The sequence below is a fragment of the Lepisma saccharinum genome, chromosome 15 (assembly GCF_977018435.1).
Source record: "Lepisma saccharinum chromosome 15, izLepSacc3.1, whole genome shotgun sequence".
In the NCBI taxonomy this organism is placed as follows: Eukaryota; Metazoa; Arthropoda; class Insecta; order Zygentoma; family Lepismatidae; genus Lepisma; species Lepisma saccharinum.
The window spans coordinates 78,623,558-78,638,089 of record NC_139243.1 but is presented as its reverse complement, the minus strand read 5'-3'; the positions used below and the strand labels follow the sequence as shown (position 1 = coordinate 78,638,089).

Here is a 14,532-nt window from a genome sequence, read left to right as displayed (position 1 = left end):
CACCACCTCATTTTTTTCGTTTGTCACTGCCAATTCTATGTTGTCTATGCGATTACGAGATATGGGGAAGTATATCGGTGGTGAGGGTGTGTATATAATCGGTTCCATGAATTCAGAGTTTGGTTTGAACGTAGCGATGATACCTGTCTGCTTGTGGCTGCCTGGGATGCCATCCGAGGATTTGGTGATCATGCCTTCTGCCACGTTGCAATGTATGTTCAGAGTCTCGATGGCTAGAAATTTAGGAATGTTGGCACCGATGTGCTTGATGCCAGGTTCGAGCTTTGTGTTGTCCTCGAATCCCAGAAGCTCTCCAACAGTGCCTAGGTCTACTGTTTCCGTAGCAGACACAATTTCAACTCTGTGAGTTACAGAATTTTGAGATAGCAGTATATTTCTTGGCAATTGGGCTTGCAAGGTAGACAGATTGTACTGTCCTGGCGTGATAACTATTTTTTCATTTCCAACAGTAATTTTGTTATTGTGCTCCGTGACATTGGGTATCAGGTACATGCTGTAGAATGCACGAAGAGCAATAGATTTAGGATAGATGATGTCGTCGTGCAACGCGAGTTTCAAGACCGAAGTCTCGCTGGTGAGATGGAACACTCCCATGGTGTTTTAGGTACCACAATGCTTTCTGAAAATGCTCCACTGAGGGGTTATTTATTTTAGACATGTATGCGAGAACGGAAAGGCATAGGTGGCCGCAGTTAACATCGGTGAAACCCTGGATGCGTTCGTCATTGTAGTAGAGGTTGGCAACACTGAGATACTTCACCAACCTGGCAGGCGGTGTGCCACCGAACGAATCGAAAACAAATGCATTGTTATCGTCAATTTTGAGGTAGCATATCCAATGTGTACCAGGATTTTTGTAACTGTCCAGGTTGACCACGCCATACTCCTTTTTCTTCACAGCAGAGGGTAGAGAATCGGACATGAAAACACCCCTGAAGTTCCTTATTCCCAACGGTTCGATCAGAGATTCAATATCGAAGTTGGACAGGGCTTTTTCTTTTTTTTATATTTCTTCAAAGCATCGAGGTTGCTTTTTTGCTTTTTGGTCACACCTTTCCCCTTCTTCTCCATAGCCAGGTTGTGACGTTTCTGTTCTTCCAGCTCGGCCTTGTTCTTCTTCGAGTCGATGACGGTTTTGGCGATAGCGGCACTGCCTCCTGCCAAGCTGCCCACTGCACCCAAAGCTGCCAAGATGGCCGGAATGCTGAATATGAAACCTCCAATCTTCTGCTGCTTCCGCGAATGCTGCAACTTTTTCAATTGTGGAGTGCTGAGCAGCAATTTTATTCCGTGTCCTTTAGACAAGCATGAACGTTTCTTCTTGAGTTGTTTCTTGGTGAGTAACCCATCGAGGGCACCCAGCGTTTTCAGATTCGAATAAGGTATCTGGTACACGACGCCCTTGGGCTTCATGATGTAATTTTTTTTTTTACGATATGTTATTTTATATATGTTCCGAGATTTTTTTGTTTCTCCCTTGTATAATTTTTTTACGGTATGTTATTTATATATACTTTGTAGCTATTAAACAAATTCGATTATGTGCTTTGTTTTCTTACCAAGAAGTTCTTTTGTCCCCTTGTACACGATTCGAGTTGTGTTCTCGATTAAAATAGATAGCTTCTCGTCGGATAACATGCTAGCGTATCGATCTGGTAAAAATAGGCTGTATTGTCCGTTGAGCAACAGACGTACTTTGGGACCATACTGGGTTGCAACAATTGAACCGGAAGTTATTGCGTAAGGTTTGTCCACTTCCAATTCCTGAATTTTTACATACTCGACTGACAAATTTAGCATTTGTTTTAATGCCTGGACGTCACTAATTTTTTCACTCATATCGAAGAAATATTTTTTTGGTCTCGTAGATTTTTTACAGTGTGTTATTTATAGAAAAAAGTTTCGGCATTGCCTAATGCGATGAGGTGATCGATGATCCTACTGGTTTCTGCATTTGAAGCGTACCAGTCGTCTGTATATCGTCTCCTCCCCTGTCTCCACTCGTGAAGTTCGTCCATCTTATCAGCCAATTTTTCATCAGCAGCCCGAAAAAGAGCATAGGGAGAAGAAGAAGATTTCACACCGCTTATTTTTCTCAGATGATCCAGAAGTAGCATTTCACAGGGCAAGCGAAATTGTGGTGTTATTTTAACTAAATCAATAAGCTTTTTAACATCCTCGTGACTATCGTCGAAAGTAAATATAAATATTTTGTATAACACTTCTGTTGGTAAGTCTGTTATATGCGTAGACATTTTTTTTACTGTATGTTATTTAATTACAGCCCCCACCCCAATTTTCGTTTTGTATTCATGGCAATGGTCGTGCCTAATGCTGCAACCCGTTCACCCAGCGAGGCGTCTCTGCTGACGAGTCTCCCGAACGCAGCATGCTCCAATTTTCTATCAGCATCGTGACGCGCATCTAAATTCGTATATGTGTTGTAAGCAATATCGTGATCCTTGCATGCAGCATCCAGCAGATTTACCCCCTTGTCTCCTCTCTCCAGTCGCCGTTCCAGTTTAGTACCCGGCCCGCAGTATTGGTAACCTGGTAGGTGCATCTCGAAGGGTAGCTTGTTGATGATGTCGTTCACGAGACCTCGACCCTCGGCCACATTCCAGAATTTGGGAGGCAGGGTGTTGATGATTTTGATAAGGTAACCTATACCTTTGTTGTCGTTGACAATAAAGTTGCTAAGCTTGGTGCTAATCATGTCCATGATGCCCACCTTCTCGTTGTGGAAGTTGCGATTGCCTGCATTTTCTTCGCCTGCGATAACCAGCAATCGATCTACAAGCTTCCTTACGTCGTCTACCCAAACAAACTCTTTAGGTAGGGTATTGTAGAGTTTGACACCGCTGCCAGTCTTGAGCTGGTTCCATATTGGCTTGATGAGGTTCCTGTATTTTTCTCCACTGCTTGATTTTACGCGATTCTGTGTTGCATCGTTGTTTTGGTACAGGGCATCCGTCATGATTAAAATTTCTGTGTAACTTTGGTAATCCTCGTCTGTGTAATCTTTAGGTTGCTTTTTGGTGATAAGTTCCCACAGGCCCACAGTGCCAGGATACCTAGTCCAGCTGTTCTTCTCACCCAAATTAATTTTCACGTCGTCACCTTCGAACGTAACTTTTGACTTTCCAATTTTCCAAACCACACCCTCGTTAGGTTCCACAAAGGGGTACAATCCAAACACCTCGTCCTTTTCAAATTTCCCGGTGCTCAGGTAATCTCTCGCCAACGGACCTAATTCAACTACCTTGTCCGAAGAGGTACTGCCTAGAACCTGACGTCTCAGAGGTGCAGCTCCAAGTTCGAACGGGGTAGTGTGAATACTGGATATCGGTGTAGGCACAGCATAATTTCGAGCAGCAAGTGGCACGAGCTCGTTGATTAAATCTTTGTTTTGCTCGGTAACATCTTTGATGTCTTTACCTAGTCCACTTATAGCATCAATAATAGGTTGGTCCTGTCGCTTTTTCTCTTCGTAAATTCCGCGATTCTCTGATTTCCAACCCCTGAAGCGTTTGGCCAGGTAGTCGCGCAGCTTCAGGTTGTCGTCTGCGAGTTTGCGTTTCATCATTTGTTATTTATAATACGTCAAGACGTTTCTTGTAACGTCGCAACGTTTAGAAAGTTGTTTATTTTGTTTCTGTATTTTCCGTCATTGGGTTTCCTCGTCATGTCTATCGTGGCGAATCCGAAATCATTTTGATTCCAGCATGAAGAGCAAAATTTGGAAAACTGATTGTAGTTCATGTCCCCGCCTACATAATCATCGTAAGCATGTTTTAAATTGGTGTGGTCTTGACGAAACAAGCAAATAAAATTAGCGTTGTCTCGGAGAAGCTGCTTGGGAATTTTAGAAAAAGTCTGAGCAAGGTAGAAGCAGTCCATGCCTCTGTGCCGCCCCTGTGTAAAAAAATTGCGAATTTCGTTATGGTTCTCCAGGATGACATCGTCGAAGACCACCACCGAATTTTCATGGCAGCAGTCTAGTGGCATTACTTCGGAGGCAAAAGTAGCTATGCTCAGCCCTTCGTACAGTTTTGTCAGCTGTTGATATTTTGCTTGCTCCAAACTTTTGGAAAAAACATACAAGTGCCTGTTCTTCCAATCTAACCAGTCGGGGGCAAGAAGAAAATTATCAATAAGTAAAGTTGTTTTCCCACACCCTGAAGGTCCGACAATAAGGCAGCGAATGTTGTCCGGCAACAGTTCGCCGTTTTTCCTAGCCTGACGCTCCGGGGGAAAATCTGGTAGTCGCCTCACCACATCCCAAGCACCCGTTACACAATCACCTCGTTTGCGTCGATCCAACTTTTTTCCTCGAGTCCCAACCATTTCACCAACAGTTTGTCACCTTTTCTACGTAATACTTTTTCGATAAGATACGTATTGGGGTATTTTGTTTTAGAGAGTTCCTCCTCGTAGAATCGCCCTTTCAAAATTTCGTCGCGATTATCTTTTATTATATACGTGTGACGGTTACCGGGTAACAATCGAGCAACAGTGAAAAGTTCCGTACTCCAGTTTTTGGTAAAGCCTTTTTCAAACATGCGCTTAAATTTACTAATTCTTACTTGGTCTCCAATTTTGAATTTCGGTTTTTTGTTAGTGGGCCGGTACTTGGGGCAATAAACAGTAGAGATCAATTGTACCTCATCAGACTTGCTGACATCGGCAGGCTTCATGCGTATCGTGCTATGCAAACTGTGATTATAGCCGTTTACGAGTTCCGGAAGCACATTGACCCACTTGTGGTTACCTTGAAGCGTGAATCGTTTCCACATGCGTGTTTTGAGAGTACGGTTAAAACGTTCCACTACGCTGGCTTTGATGTGACTGAAAGTCGAGTAATGTTGAATATTTTGCTTCTGAACAAACTGTTGAAATATCGAGTTGTAAAATTCCTTTCCGTTATCCGTTTGAAGAAATCGAGGTCGCCTGCCACTTTCATTGAAAATAGTTTTGAATGCTTCCATTACGCACACACCTGTTTTAGCCTTGAGGGGCAAAGCCCACGCAAATTTTGAAAATGTATCTATAACAGTAAGAAGATACTTGTATCCTTTGTTGATTTTATGTAAATTTTTTAGGTTGCCGCTACTCATTTCCACAAGGTCAGCCTGCCAAAGGTCATCCACGCCTTTGGTCACCACCGCCAGTCGTTTGTAGTTTCGTCGTGCAGGTTTATGCAGCTCGTTCACGATACCCTGCCTAGACATGGCGCGAAAATAAGAATATAGCCTGGATGGGATTTCTGGCTGCAGACAATGCTGGGTTTTCTATATACAGCTTGTCACCTATTTCTATGTCGATAATTTGAGTGGCATCTTCGGCATAGGCAGTCTCGCGACTTTCGGGGTGTGTGAAATCGACCAGCTCAACTCCTCTTATTTTAGGCTCATCGCCAATGTTCGTCACGGTCATGATTGGGTAGTGGGTTGCGTGAGGCAAAGACCAGTAGGAAACCTTGACGAACTGAAGTGTGCCAGCGAGGAAAAATTGATGATAAGCTTTTGCAGGAGTCAACATGTAGAGTTTGTAACCTGGATTGAAAGGGGAGGAGAACTCTCTGTTTGGTATGCTGTACAGTTCGATGACAATCGTAGACTTGAGATTGTCGATGCTGGCATTTAGAGTGTTTACGTTGGTTCGAACCTCAGTCTCCACATCCTCCAATCTACCATTCACCGATTCCAGGTGTTCCTCGATAGCATGAACAACAGTGTCGTAGTTTGGTTTGATCTTTACATCGACAATAAGGCTCTTGAATTTTTCATTTAAGTCATGTAGTTGGGTGCTGAAATTAGCTATAGTCGATTCCTGACTTGCCTCGATACTCCCAATTTGCTCTTTCACGCTGGCAATAATCTGCTGCAGGCTTTCTACAAGCGTCAACTTGGAGCTCTGTATTACAAGGTCGTGGACCTGGGTTCTAATTTCCGCAAACAATTCATGCAGCTCGGTGATGTTCTGGTTGGTAGGTAAAGTCGCGACAGACCCCCGTATCGATTCAATTTCGGATTGGATGTTTTTGATGTCGTCGGATTTGAGTATTCGGTTGAGAGTTCTCTTCACGCTTTTCAATTCCTGAGAGGTAGGCAGGGTGGCCACCGTGTTTTGGAGCGATTCCAAAGCTTTTTTCACCGCGTCCAACTCGGAGGCATCGGCAGCAGCACGTATGCCTTCTTGCAGTTGTGTTATGTCATCCTGGGTGGGAGTAGATTGTTGCAGGGTTTCCAACTTAGTCTGTATGTCGTCGATCAAGTGATGGAAATGAGACAACTCGGATTCTGCATTCAGATTTTCCAGTTTGGCGATTTGCTGTTGAACGTTGGCCAGTGTATCCCTGATGCCCGGCAGTTTGGTTTCCAGCTCATCGTGAACGTTCGCCAGATCATTTCTAATAACGGCAAGAGCATCCTCAATATGGGTTATGGTGCCTTGCAACTTCCCGAAATCCTCGTAGGTCTCAAGTTGGAGTTTGATGTTGGCCACGCTACGGGCAATGGAGTTCAGTTCGCTAGACGACGGTAAATTGTCGATAAAATCTTCCAATGTTTGGAGTTTAGTTTTTACTTCGTTGATGGCCACATGCAAAGCATCTGTTTGTAGCTCAGCCTTGATGCTTTCCAACGTAGGGATTTTGAAAGATTGAAACTGTTCGCGCAATTTAGCAATACTAGCGTTCACGCGATCGTAGTCGTCTTGAGTTTTAATGCTCTGGATGATAGTTTGCAGTTCGGTCTGGATGTTGCTTGTTTGGTCCTGCAAGCGTTGTTTCAACTGTTCAACGTCGGAGGTCTGCGTTTGCTGCAACTTTAGGAGTTCGTTCTGCAGATTACCCACACTCAGTGCCAGCTTGTCGAGATTGTCTATCGATGCGAGGTCAGTGTATTTTTGCAGCAGCGATTTTAGCTCTGCATCAATCTTGAGTACAGGGTCCAGGCACTGAGACTGCAAGCTGGCTATCTCGGTCTGAAGGCTAGAGTTGAGCGTGGACTGCAGGGCCTGCAGGTCGCTTCGCAGCTTCTTGACCCTGACGTCGAGCATGAGAAGCTCATCGCCATGGTCGTCGCGTTTCGTGTGGCCAAAAATATCGTTAGGCATTATTGTTATTTATTATAGGATAGCTAATTTTCATTTCTATGAAAAAAGGGATGAGTTTGTCGTAGTCGTCCAAGAGCTCTATGTACAGGCGATCGCCAGCAGATACATCGTACGTGGTAGTACTGTTCATCCTATCGTGCTTGATGCGATAGATGTTCTTGCCAGAGGAAATTTTGGCCTCTCCTTTATTCTCGGGATTCATGTCAAACTGCAGTTTGCCGGAGATGGGGAACTGGTAATAATTCAAGTTGTTGTTGAATATGTAGAAAGTCTTGCCCACATCCTCGTCGTACTGGGTCAGAATGCTATTCAAGTGTATAATCAACAAACCGTTGAGTTTAGATAATAGGGAGGGCAACAGGTCCAAGCTCGCAGGTGGCAACGGTGCACTTTGGGCGAATGCCTCCATAGCCTGCTTCCTAAAGCCAAACAGGTTCATAGGCATGGTTATTTTATATACCAGGCATATATAAAATTACTTTTTGGTTCTCGTGAATCTTTTCAGAGGTGCAAGAGCCTATATACGCCTCCTCCCAATGCAATAGATTATGAGCAAATATTGCTATACTAGGCTATACTGCACAGGGGAGAGGGGGGTGAAATATAGGTTAAGTTAGGTTCTCCCCGAGAGTAATTTGTAAATATGGGGTAGGGGCAGGAGGGCAAAGAGCCCTCGTACTTGTAGGGCCACAGGTATAAGTTAAGTTAGGTCCTTCAAGAGAGTAACTTGTATTTTTAAGAGGAGAGCAAAAAAAAAGCACCCCGTACTTGGGAGTGAAGAAATTTTTTCTCGCCTCATACTTGGGGCGAGGTGGCCTTATATTTGGGGCGCAAGTCCAAAATAAGTCAATTTCATGTATTTTTTACCTATATTATAGCATTTTCTAAGCATATTCATAGAAAAATTAGGTTAAGTTAGGCCCTTCTCGAGAGTGAGGTGAGCTCATACTTGGGGCGAGGTGGCCTCATACTTGGGGCGAGGTGGACTCATACTTGGGGCGAGGTGGACTCATACTTGGGGCGCGAGTCCAAAATAAGCCAATTTCATGCATTTTTTACCTATATTATAGCATTTTCTAAGCATATTCATAGAAAAATTAGGTTAAGTTAGGCCCTTCTCGAGAGTGAGGTGAGCTCATACTTGGGGCGAGGTGGCCTCATACTTGGGGCGAGGTGGACTCATACTTGGGGCGAGGGAATTTTTTTTGTCGTAGCAGATTACGCTGAGGGCCCAAAAGTTGGTGCCTTACAGGGAAATACCATAGGTTAAGTTAGCCTCTTCTCGAAAGTGGGAAAAAACATAGTGTTGCAGTGTTGCCAACCTCGCCATTTTTATGTTGTTAAAAAAGAACAGCTAGATCCAGCTCCGCCCCTTTCTACCTACTCATCACTTATGTTCATCTTCGCGATTAGCTAAAAGTGGCAGAAAGCAGAAGTAAAATAAACCAAATGAATCCAGGAAATGCCACCGTCCCCATTCATTGTAATGAAGTCACGCATGAAACAAAGTTTATGAACACAGTGTGAAAAATGTAGTTAAACGATCACATATAACATGCAACTTTCTGGCCCTATTGAATTCCCATGGTTTTACGGTTGGCACGGTTTGCGTGTTGTCTTCCAATGTATTTGTAGCATGTAAGGAAACTGGGACCACCTATCAGACAATTTACACATACATGTTTTCCTGTAACTTGTTCGTTATTTTCGTAATACTGTTTTCTCAAAGCCAAAGACGTGAGTCATGAGGAAAAGACGGAACACGCGCGCCTTCTTTTTTTATTCTTCATTTTGCGTCAACCCTCTGACCTCTAGCACGTTGCTTACTCTTTGGAATGTTCCTTGATTGCCGGAGGGATAGTCTGTGGTTTTCGTACAACGCACTTGAACAGACTTACACGAGGCTTGTAACAATCTATACTTTCCTCTGCGGGTTAAATTGCTATATTTTTCTCTGTGGCATGGGATGCTGTTAAAAAATAATGGAAGTTGACTCGGTTGGGTAATCTCTTTGTCCAATTTGAGGATTTTTTGCGCAGGGAAAGTTGTCCACGATGGGAGAGACGGACTAGATATTCGGGAAAGAAGTTTCTAACAATTTCCTTTTCCAAACAATAACAAAAAAAGAAGGGTATTCTACGTGTTACTGCGTTTAAAGCCGGTAAACTAACTTTTCCATACATGTTTTTACATTTAACTTTTATATATATGGGTAACAAGCTTGAAAACTAGAATTTAAGTAAATTATTTAAAGAACTTAAAGACTGGTTTATGTACAGTGGGATCCATAAGCAAGGGCGCCCGCAGGATTTTTCTCGGGGGCGGGGGGCAGAGTCACAGAATGTTTTTATTATTATTAATACTATTATTACTAGTATTATTATTGCTATTAGTGCTATTATTATTGTTTTTATTTTTGTTGTTATTGATTATCATTATTATTATTACATAACTATTACTACTACTACTTGTTTTTTATATTACATACATATGTAATTTCCACATTCTGTATATGTATACACAATTTGCATAACTTTATACTTAATATTAATTGATGTATGATAAAAAGCTGTTTTTCATAGTTAGATAAACAGTGTAAAATAGACTAGAAGCTTAAATGTAACCCTACTTCAAATAATAGTAATAAAAATAATAATAGTTGCTGTAATTTACGGACTGTAAGTCACAGAAAACAACACTTTTTGTTATAAAATATCTCTACAATTTCACCATTCGAATTACATTAACTCTTTCCACCCATGTCCATAAGTATTACCAAGCAAATTGTCCATCAGCACGTTTACTCACTCCCTTTGTTTTATGCAATGAGAGCTTCAAGAACTAACACAAATCACGAAACAGTCTGCTTACAACTCTGAACCAGTATACGTACAAATACCGTCCTTAAAAATACGTAGGATGAAGATAAAAACCAACGAAAATAGTAATGGACAATTTGCTGAACAATACTTATGGATCCCACAGAACTTCAATGGTCATTATCCATTGCACACATCTGACGACCAGGTTTCCTCACAGATTTTACGCGGGCAGGGCGGGGGAGATGAAGCGAGGGACTATTTAGAAATACGGGGCCTGCGGGAGTCAGTTCCACCGTTGGGAGGAGAGAACTGCTTGTTCCTTCCTGTTTTCTGTGCCGTGCTTTGCAGAGGCAGTGTTGCTACATGAAGGGAAATTTCCATTGGTGCAAGGAAATTTAGGTCTAATTTTAAGTAAAAGGGGAAAAATTTAAGAGAAATATAGGAATTGTCGGAAAATTTGAAGTTGTTGGAGTTGTATTTTTGTTTTACCTAGGTATTTCTATTAAGTACGTTTAATTAATCTAGATGGAGCATACATTAAATACATAGCTACAACAAATAAGAATTGTTGCGATAAATCAGATTTAATTTTCATCATACACCACTGTCATGTGGATGTATGAGGATCCGAATTTGTTTCATGCAGACTATTCCAGTTATGAGGGAATTCTTGTTTAAGCTATGGTTTTCGATCTTGGCCAAGGCATGGACATACCATTGCAGTGTGTCTCAACCACTTGACTGCAACTCGCTACCAGGGCGTGGTGTCAGTTCTACCAGGCTGCGAGAGGTTCTTCCAACCAACATCGTTAAAATCAAATAAATAATATAGTTATCGGTTTTGCCAGTATAATAATAGTCATAATTTATTTCCCAATTGTCCTTCTCCGTGGTCGTGCGGTCCAAGGCGCTGTGCTTTGGACTCCGACTGAGGGACGGCATGGGTTCGAGTCCGCCTGGGTTCAGTCTATGAGTTTTCGGCCTGTGGATAGGACCGGTGGCAAGCCACCATCGTGAGGAAATTGGGGAGCTACTAGTGAGTAGCGTAACCCGCTCTGGGAAAGCACCTATAACGGCTGAGAGTTCCACGTGCTGACCCCACGTCACCGCATTACCGGCTGAAGATCTCCATACCTCTAGGTAGTATTGTGGGAGGGAGACTGGCAGTCGGAGATAGGCCAAGGCCCTTCTAGGGCTGTCGTGACACGGGTTATGTTATTATTTATTATTTTATTTCCAAATTAGTATTAATGGGATATTTTCGATGCTCAAAATGCAACATGCCAATGACAATCAGCCTTTACCAAATTCATTTAACGATGTTGGCCTGAGGAAAGTACAAGATTTCAACGCATCCAGCTGTTGACAAATACTTTAAACCTAGTTTTATTTGTCAACAAGCCTAGACATACTTGATATATTAGACTACCTCCATAGCGGAGTGGTTAACACAGCGCGCTACGTCACAAGGGGTTCCATCCAGTCTGGTCGTGGGTGATCTTTGAGTGTGTCCCTTCATCAATTTTATCATATCATCCATCACTCATTCTCATCGTCACGATTAGCCAAAAATGACAGAAAGAGAAGTAAAGTAAACAAAACCCATCCATCAAACAGGCATAGCTCGCCACGGCTACAGGGGTCTCTGATTCGAATCCTGCCCGGGTCATGCGAGCTCTTTATGATTGTCCCTTCATCAATTTCAGCATATCTCTAATAATCCTCATCGTGGCGAATAGCCAAAAGTTTAAGAAAAGCGACTCTAATAACAACAATCAAAAGTTTAAAAAATCAATAATCGAACTATGTATTTCTTACGATTATAGCATAATTTATCTATTAATATTTAATTTCAATTGATATAAATTCGCTTCTTGTGTCACTTTTGGCTAATTTGCGAAGATGAGGATGAGTGATGATATGATGAAATTGATGAATGAACACTCACAAACATCCATGCCCAGGCCAGGATTCGAACCCAGGACCCCTGGCGTAGTAGCTCGTTGCGCTAACCAGTCTGCCACGGGGCCGGCTATTTAATTTCAAGGATACATATTCAATTACTTAAAATTGTTAGGATCGGTGCATCGACTAGTTTAAGAAAACAATTTACCACTTTGTGGTTTAACGGAAGTTGAGAACCACAGTGTTTGATTCATAATCTAGTTCATCGCTTCATCATTCATCCTCATCGCCGTGATTTAACTAGAGAGGTAGGAAATAGCATCAGAGTAGCATTACTCTAATTCCCTATTCCTGGGCCGTAGCTTACTGTTGTTGCCAAGCGCTCTAACCACCCACCATCTTCCAGTGAAGACATGCTACTTACTTGCAATACTTGAAAATCTCCAACAGCCTTGATCGTAGAACTTGTTAATCCGAGCGTTGCAAGGGGAATCCACGTGTTGCCAGATCCTGCCGCAACCAGCTTCACCTGCCGAAGCCTCAGGACCAGTCACGCCACGGAGTGAGGGGCAAGAAATCCTGTTCCTTCTTCTTTTTTCCTTGTGCTCACGATGCATCATTGTCCTTCCACTCACGTACTCTGGTTACGGCGGCTGCTTCTCAAATGAAGTTGCAAAAGGCGCATGTCGAAAGATAGGCCATTAACTTCATTAGTGACCTTCTTCCTTCAGATGCAGGGTGATCCAAAATTCCCTTGCGTTTTCTGCTTTGATCGTAACCCGAATGGTATCAGCCATGTAATCCTTTAAGCCGGTTTTGCACTTTAATAGTCCTTGTAAAATGTAATTACGTGCATTCTTTTGAATTCGGACTTGAATAATTCGAACAGAAGTTTAATCCCCTTGGAATTTCTATTGAAACCAATGTTAAAAATTCACTTGTCATTAGAATTTTCGAACATTTTATTTGCATAATTCCAAGGCAGCTATGTGGATTGTAGATTGATTTGGTGTTTTAAGTCCACATTGTGCACAGTAAGGCTAATCGGGACTGGACCTAAATTTTAAAGTGGGATCCGAACCACTATGTGCCTCCACCGGGTATCGAACCCAGGATCCCTTGATTACAAGGCGAGTCCACTGAGGCCCAAGGCAGCTATGTGAAGACAGGCATAAGGAAGAGAGAGACTCTGTCCGAAAGGTACAAAGTACAGATTTGAAGTGTGGTATTGACGGAAGTGACGTCATCTAGTACAGTTCGAAAGCGCCAAGTACAGAAGTACACAAGTGCACAGCTCGCAGTACAGATCGTTGCTGACTAGGTCAAGTGATTTCCGCACTCGTTTTTCATTTGTTTAAAATCACGAAGACAGAAAGTCAGCAACACAGGTTAAATATACGTTATGGGTCAGCAAGTTGTTGGTTAAAGTTCTTCTAATGTGTGGAAATGTATGTGTATGAACATTTGAAAATGCTGTGTGATTTATATGGTGAAAAACAAGTGTTTAAAACGCGGGGAAAACAACGTGTCCTCAGTTTTATCTACTGATCGTATTTGGCGCTGCAGTCGAAGTGCAATTCGACCGCACTGCAAGCGCATTCTCTGAAGTATGGTCTTACACCTCTCGGACACGGCCAAAGATTCTGTTTGCTGGTATGCAGGTTACACCCTATTCACCCCTTTTGCTTGCAGATGTTGGTATTTGAACCCGATTCTCCTTCTAAACTTGATAATGATTTGTCTTCTTATCTGCCATCAATTGTAGCGTGGTGCGTTGAATTCAAACCCAACGTTAGTGATGGCTCGGTAACGGATTTCTATGTTCATACCTATTTTTTTTCTTTTGCTACGTCCTTGATCTTTAGAGATCTTTGCGTCTCATGTACAGAGCACCCCACTACTGATATTCTATGGGACCTAAAAGAACTAAATGTGCCATAAATGCCTATAAGCCATATTTTGACCTCAAAAACGGATTTGAAACATTGCCCGTAACTTTCAAAATAATATTTATTAAAAAGGAACCTTAATTTCCACCACAAAGGTTTGAGACCAGGGTTGGCAAAATTTGTGTTTTTTTTTAAAAAGAACAAAACAAACTGTTTTTTTTGTTTAAAACATGTTTTTTTTGTTTTAAACATAGTTTTAAACATGAGTTAAAAAAACATGTTTTAAACATGTTTTAAACAAAACAAATTCAACCTTTTCCCAGTAAATTATACTTAAAGTCGTTAAAGAGAAAAAAATACTCATTTTTATGAGCACAATGGCGACAAGGACAGTTTATTTACCTTTGGAGATAAGGTTTACCATACTGCAGGGAAGGGGTGTGCGGGACAGAATTTTTTGGGTCGAGACGGGAAATTCTTTAAATCCCGACATTCGGGACGGGGAAAAATTCTCAATTTCCCGAAAAAGTCGGAAAATTTTCGGGACGGGGTGTGTTGGAAATTTCCCAAAGCTCTTGATATCTCGAATTCTACCCGTAATTTCCATCTTAAGTGCTTGTTTATGCACTTCTGGTACAAAACCACAATGCAGAGAACGTCTAGAATTGACGACGTTTTAAAATGACCATTCGGAATTTCCAGACTGCTTGGGATCCCAAAAAGTCGGGAACTCATTTCCGGAAGTCGGGATCGGGACGGAAATTTTCTTTCCCGAA

General features: G+C 42.2%; 1 protein-coding gene across 1 annotated transcript in view; it reads right to left on the bottom strand.

Annotated features, from left to right (window-relative positions):
* Positions 1 to 12,504, bottom strand: part of LOC145999769 (aminopeptidase N-like) — a 137,450-nt gene extending 124,946 nt beyond the window's left edge. The window contains exon 1 of the mRNA XM_083137064.1: positions 12,292 to 12,504. Within this exon, the coding sequence (XP_082993190.1) occupies positions 12,292 to 12,487 (196 nt within the window). The 5' untranslated portion in view covers positions 12,488 to 12,504. The remainder of the gene's footprint in view (positions 1 to 12,291) is intronic.
* Positions 12,505 to 14,532: the final 2,028 nt, after the last annotated feature.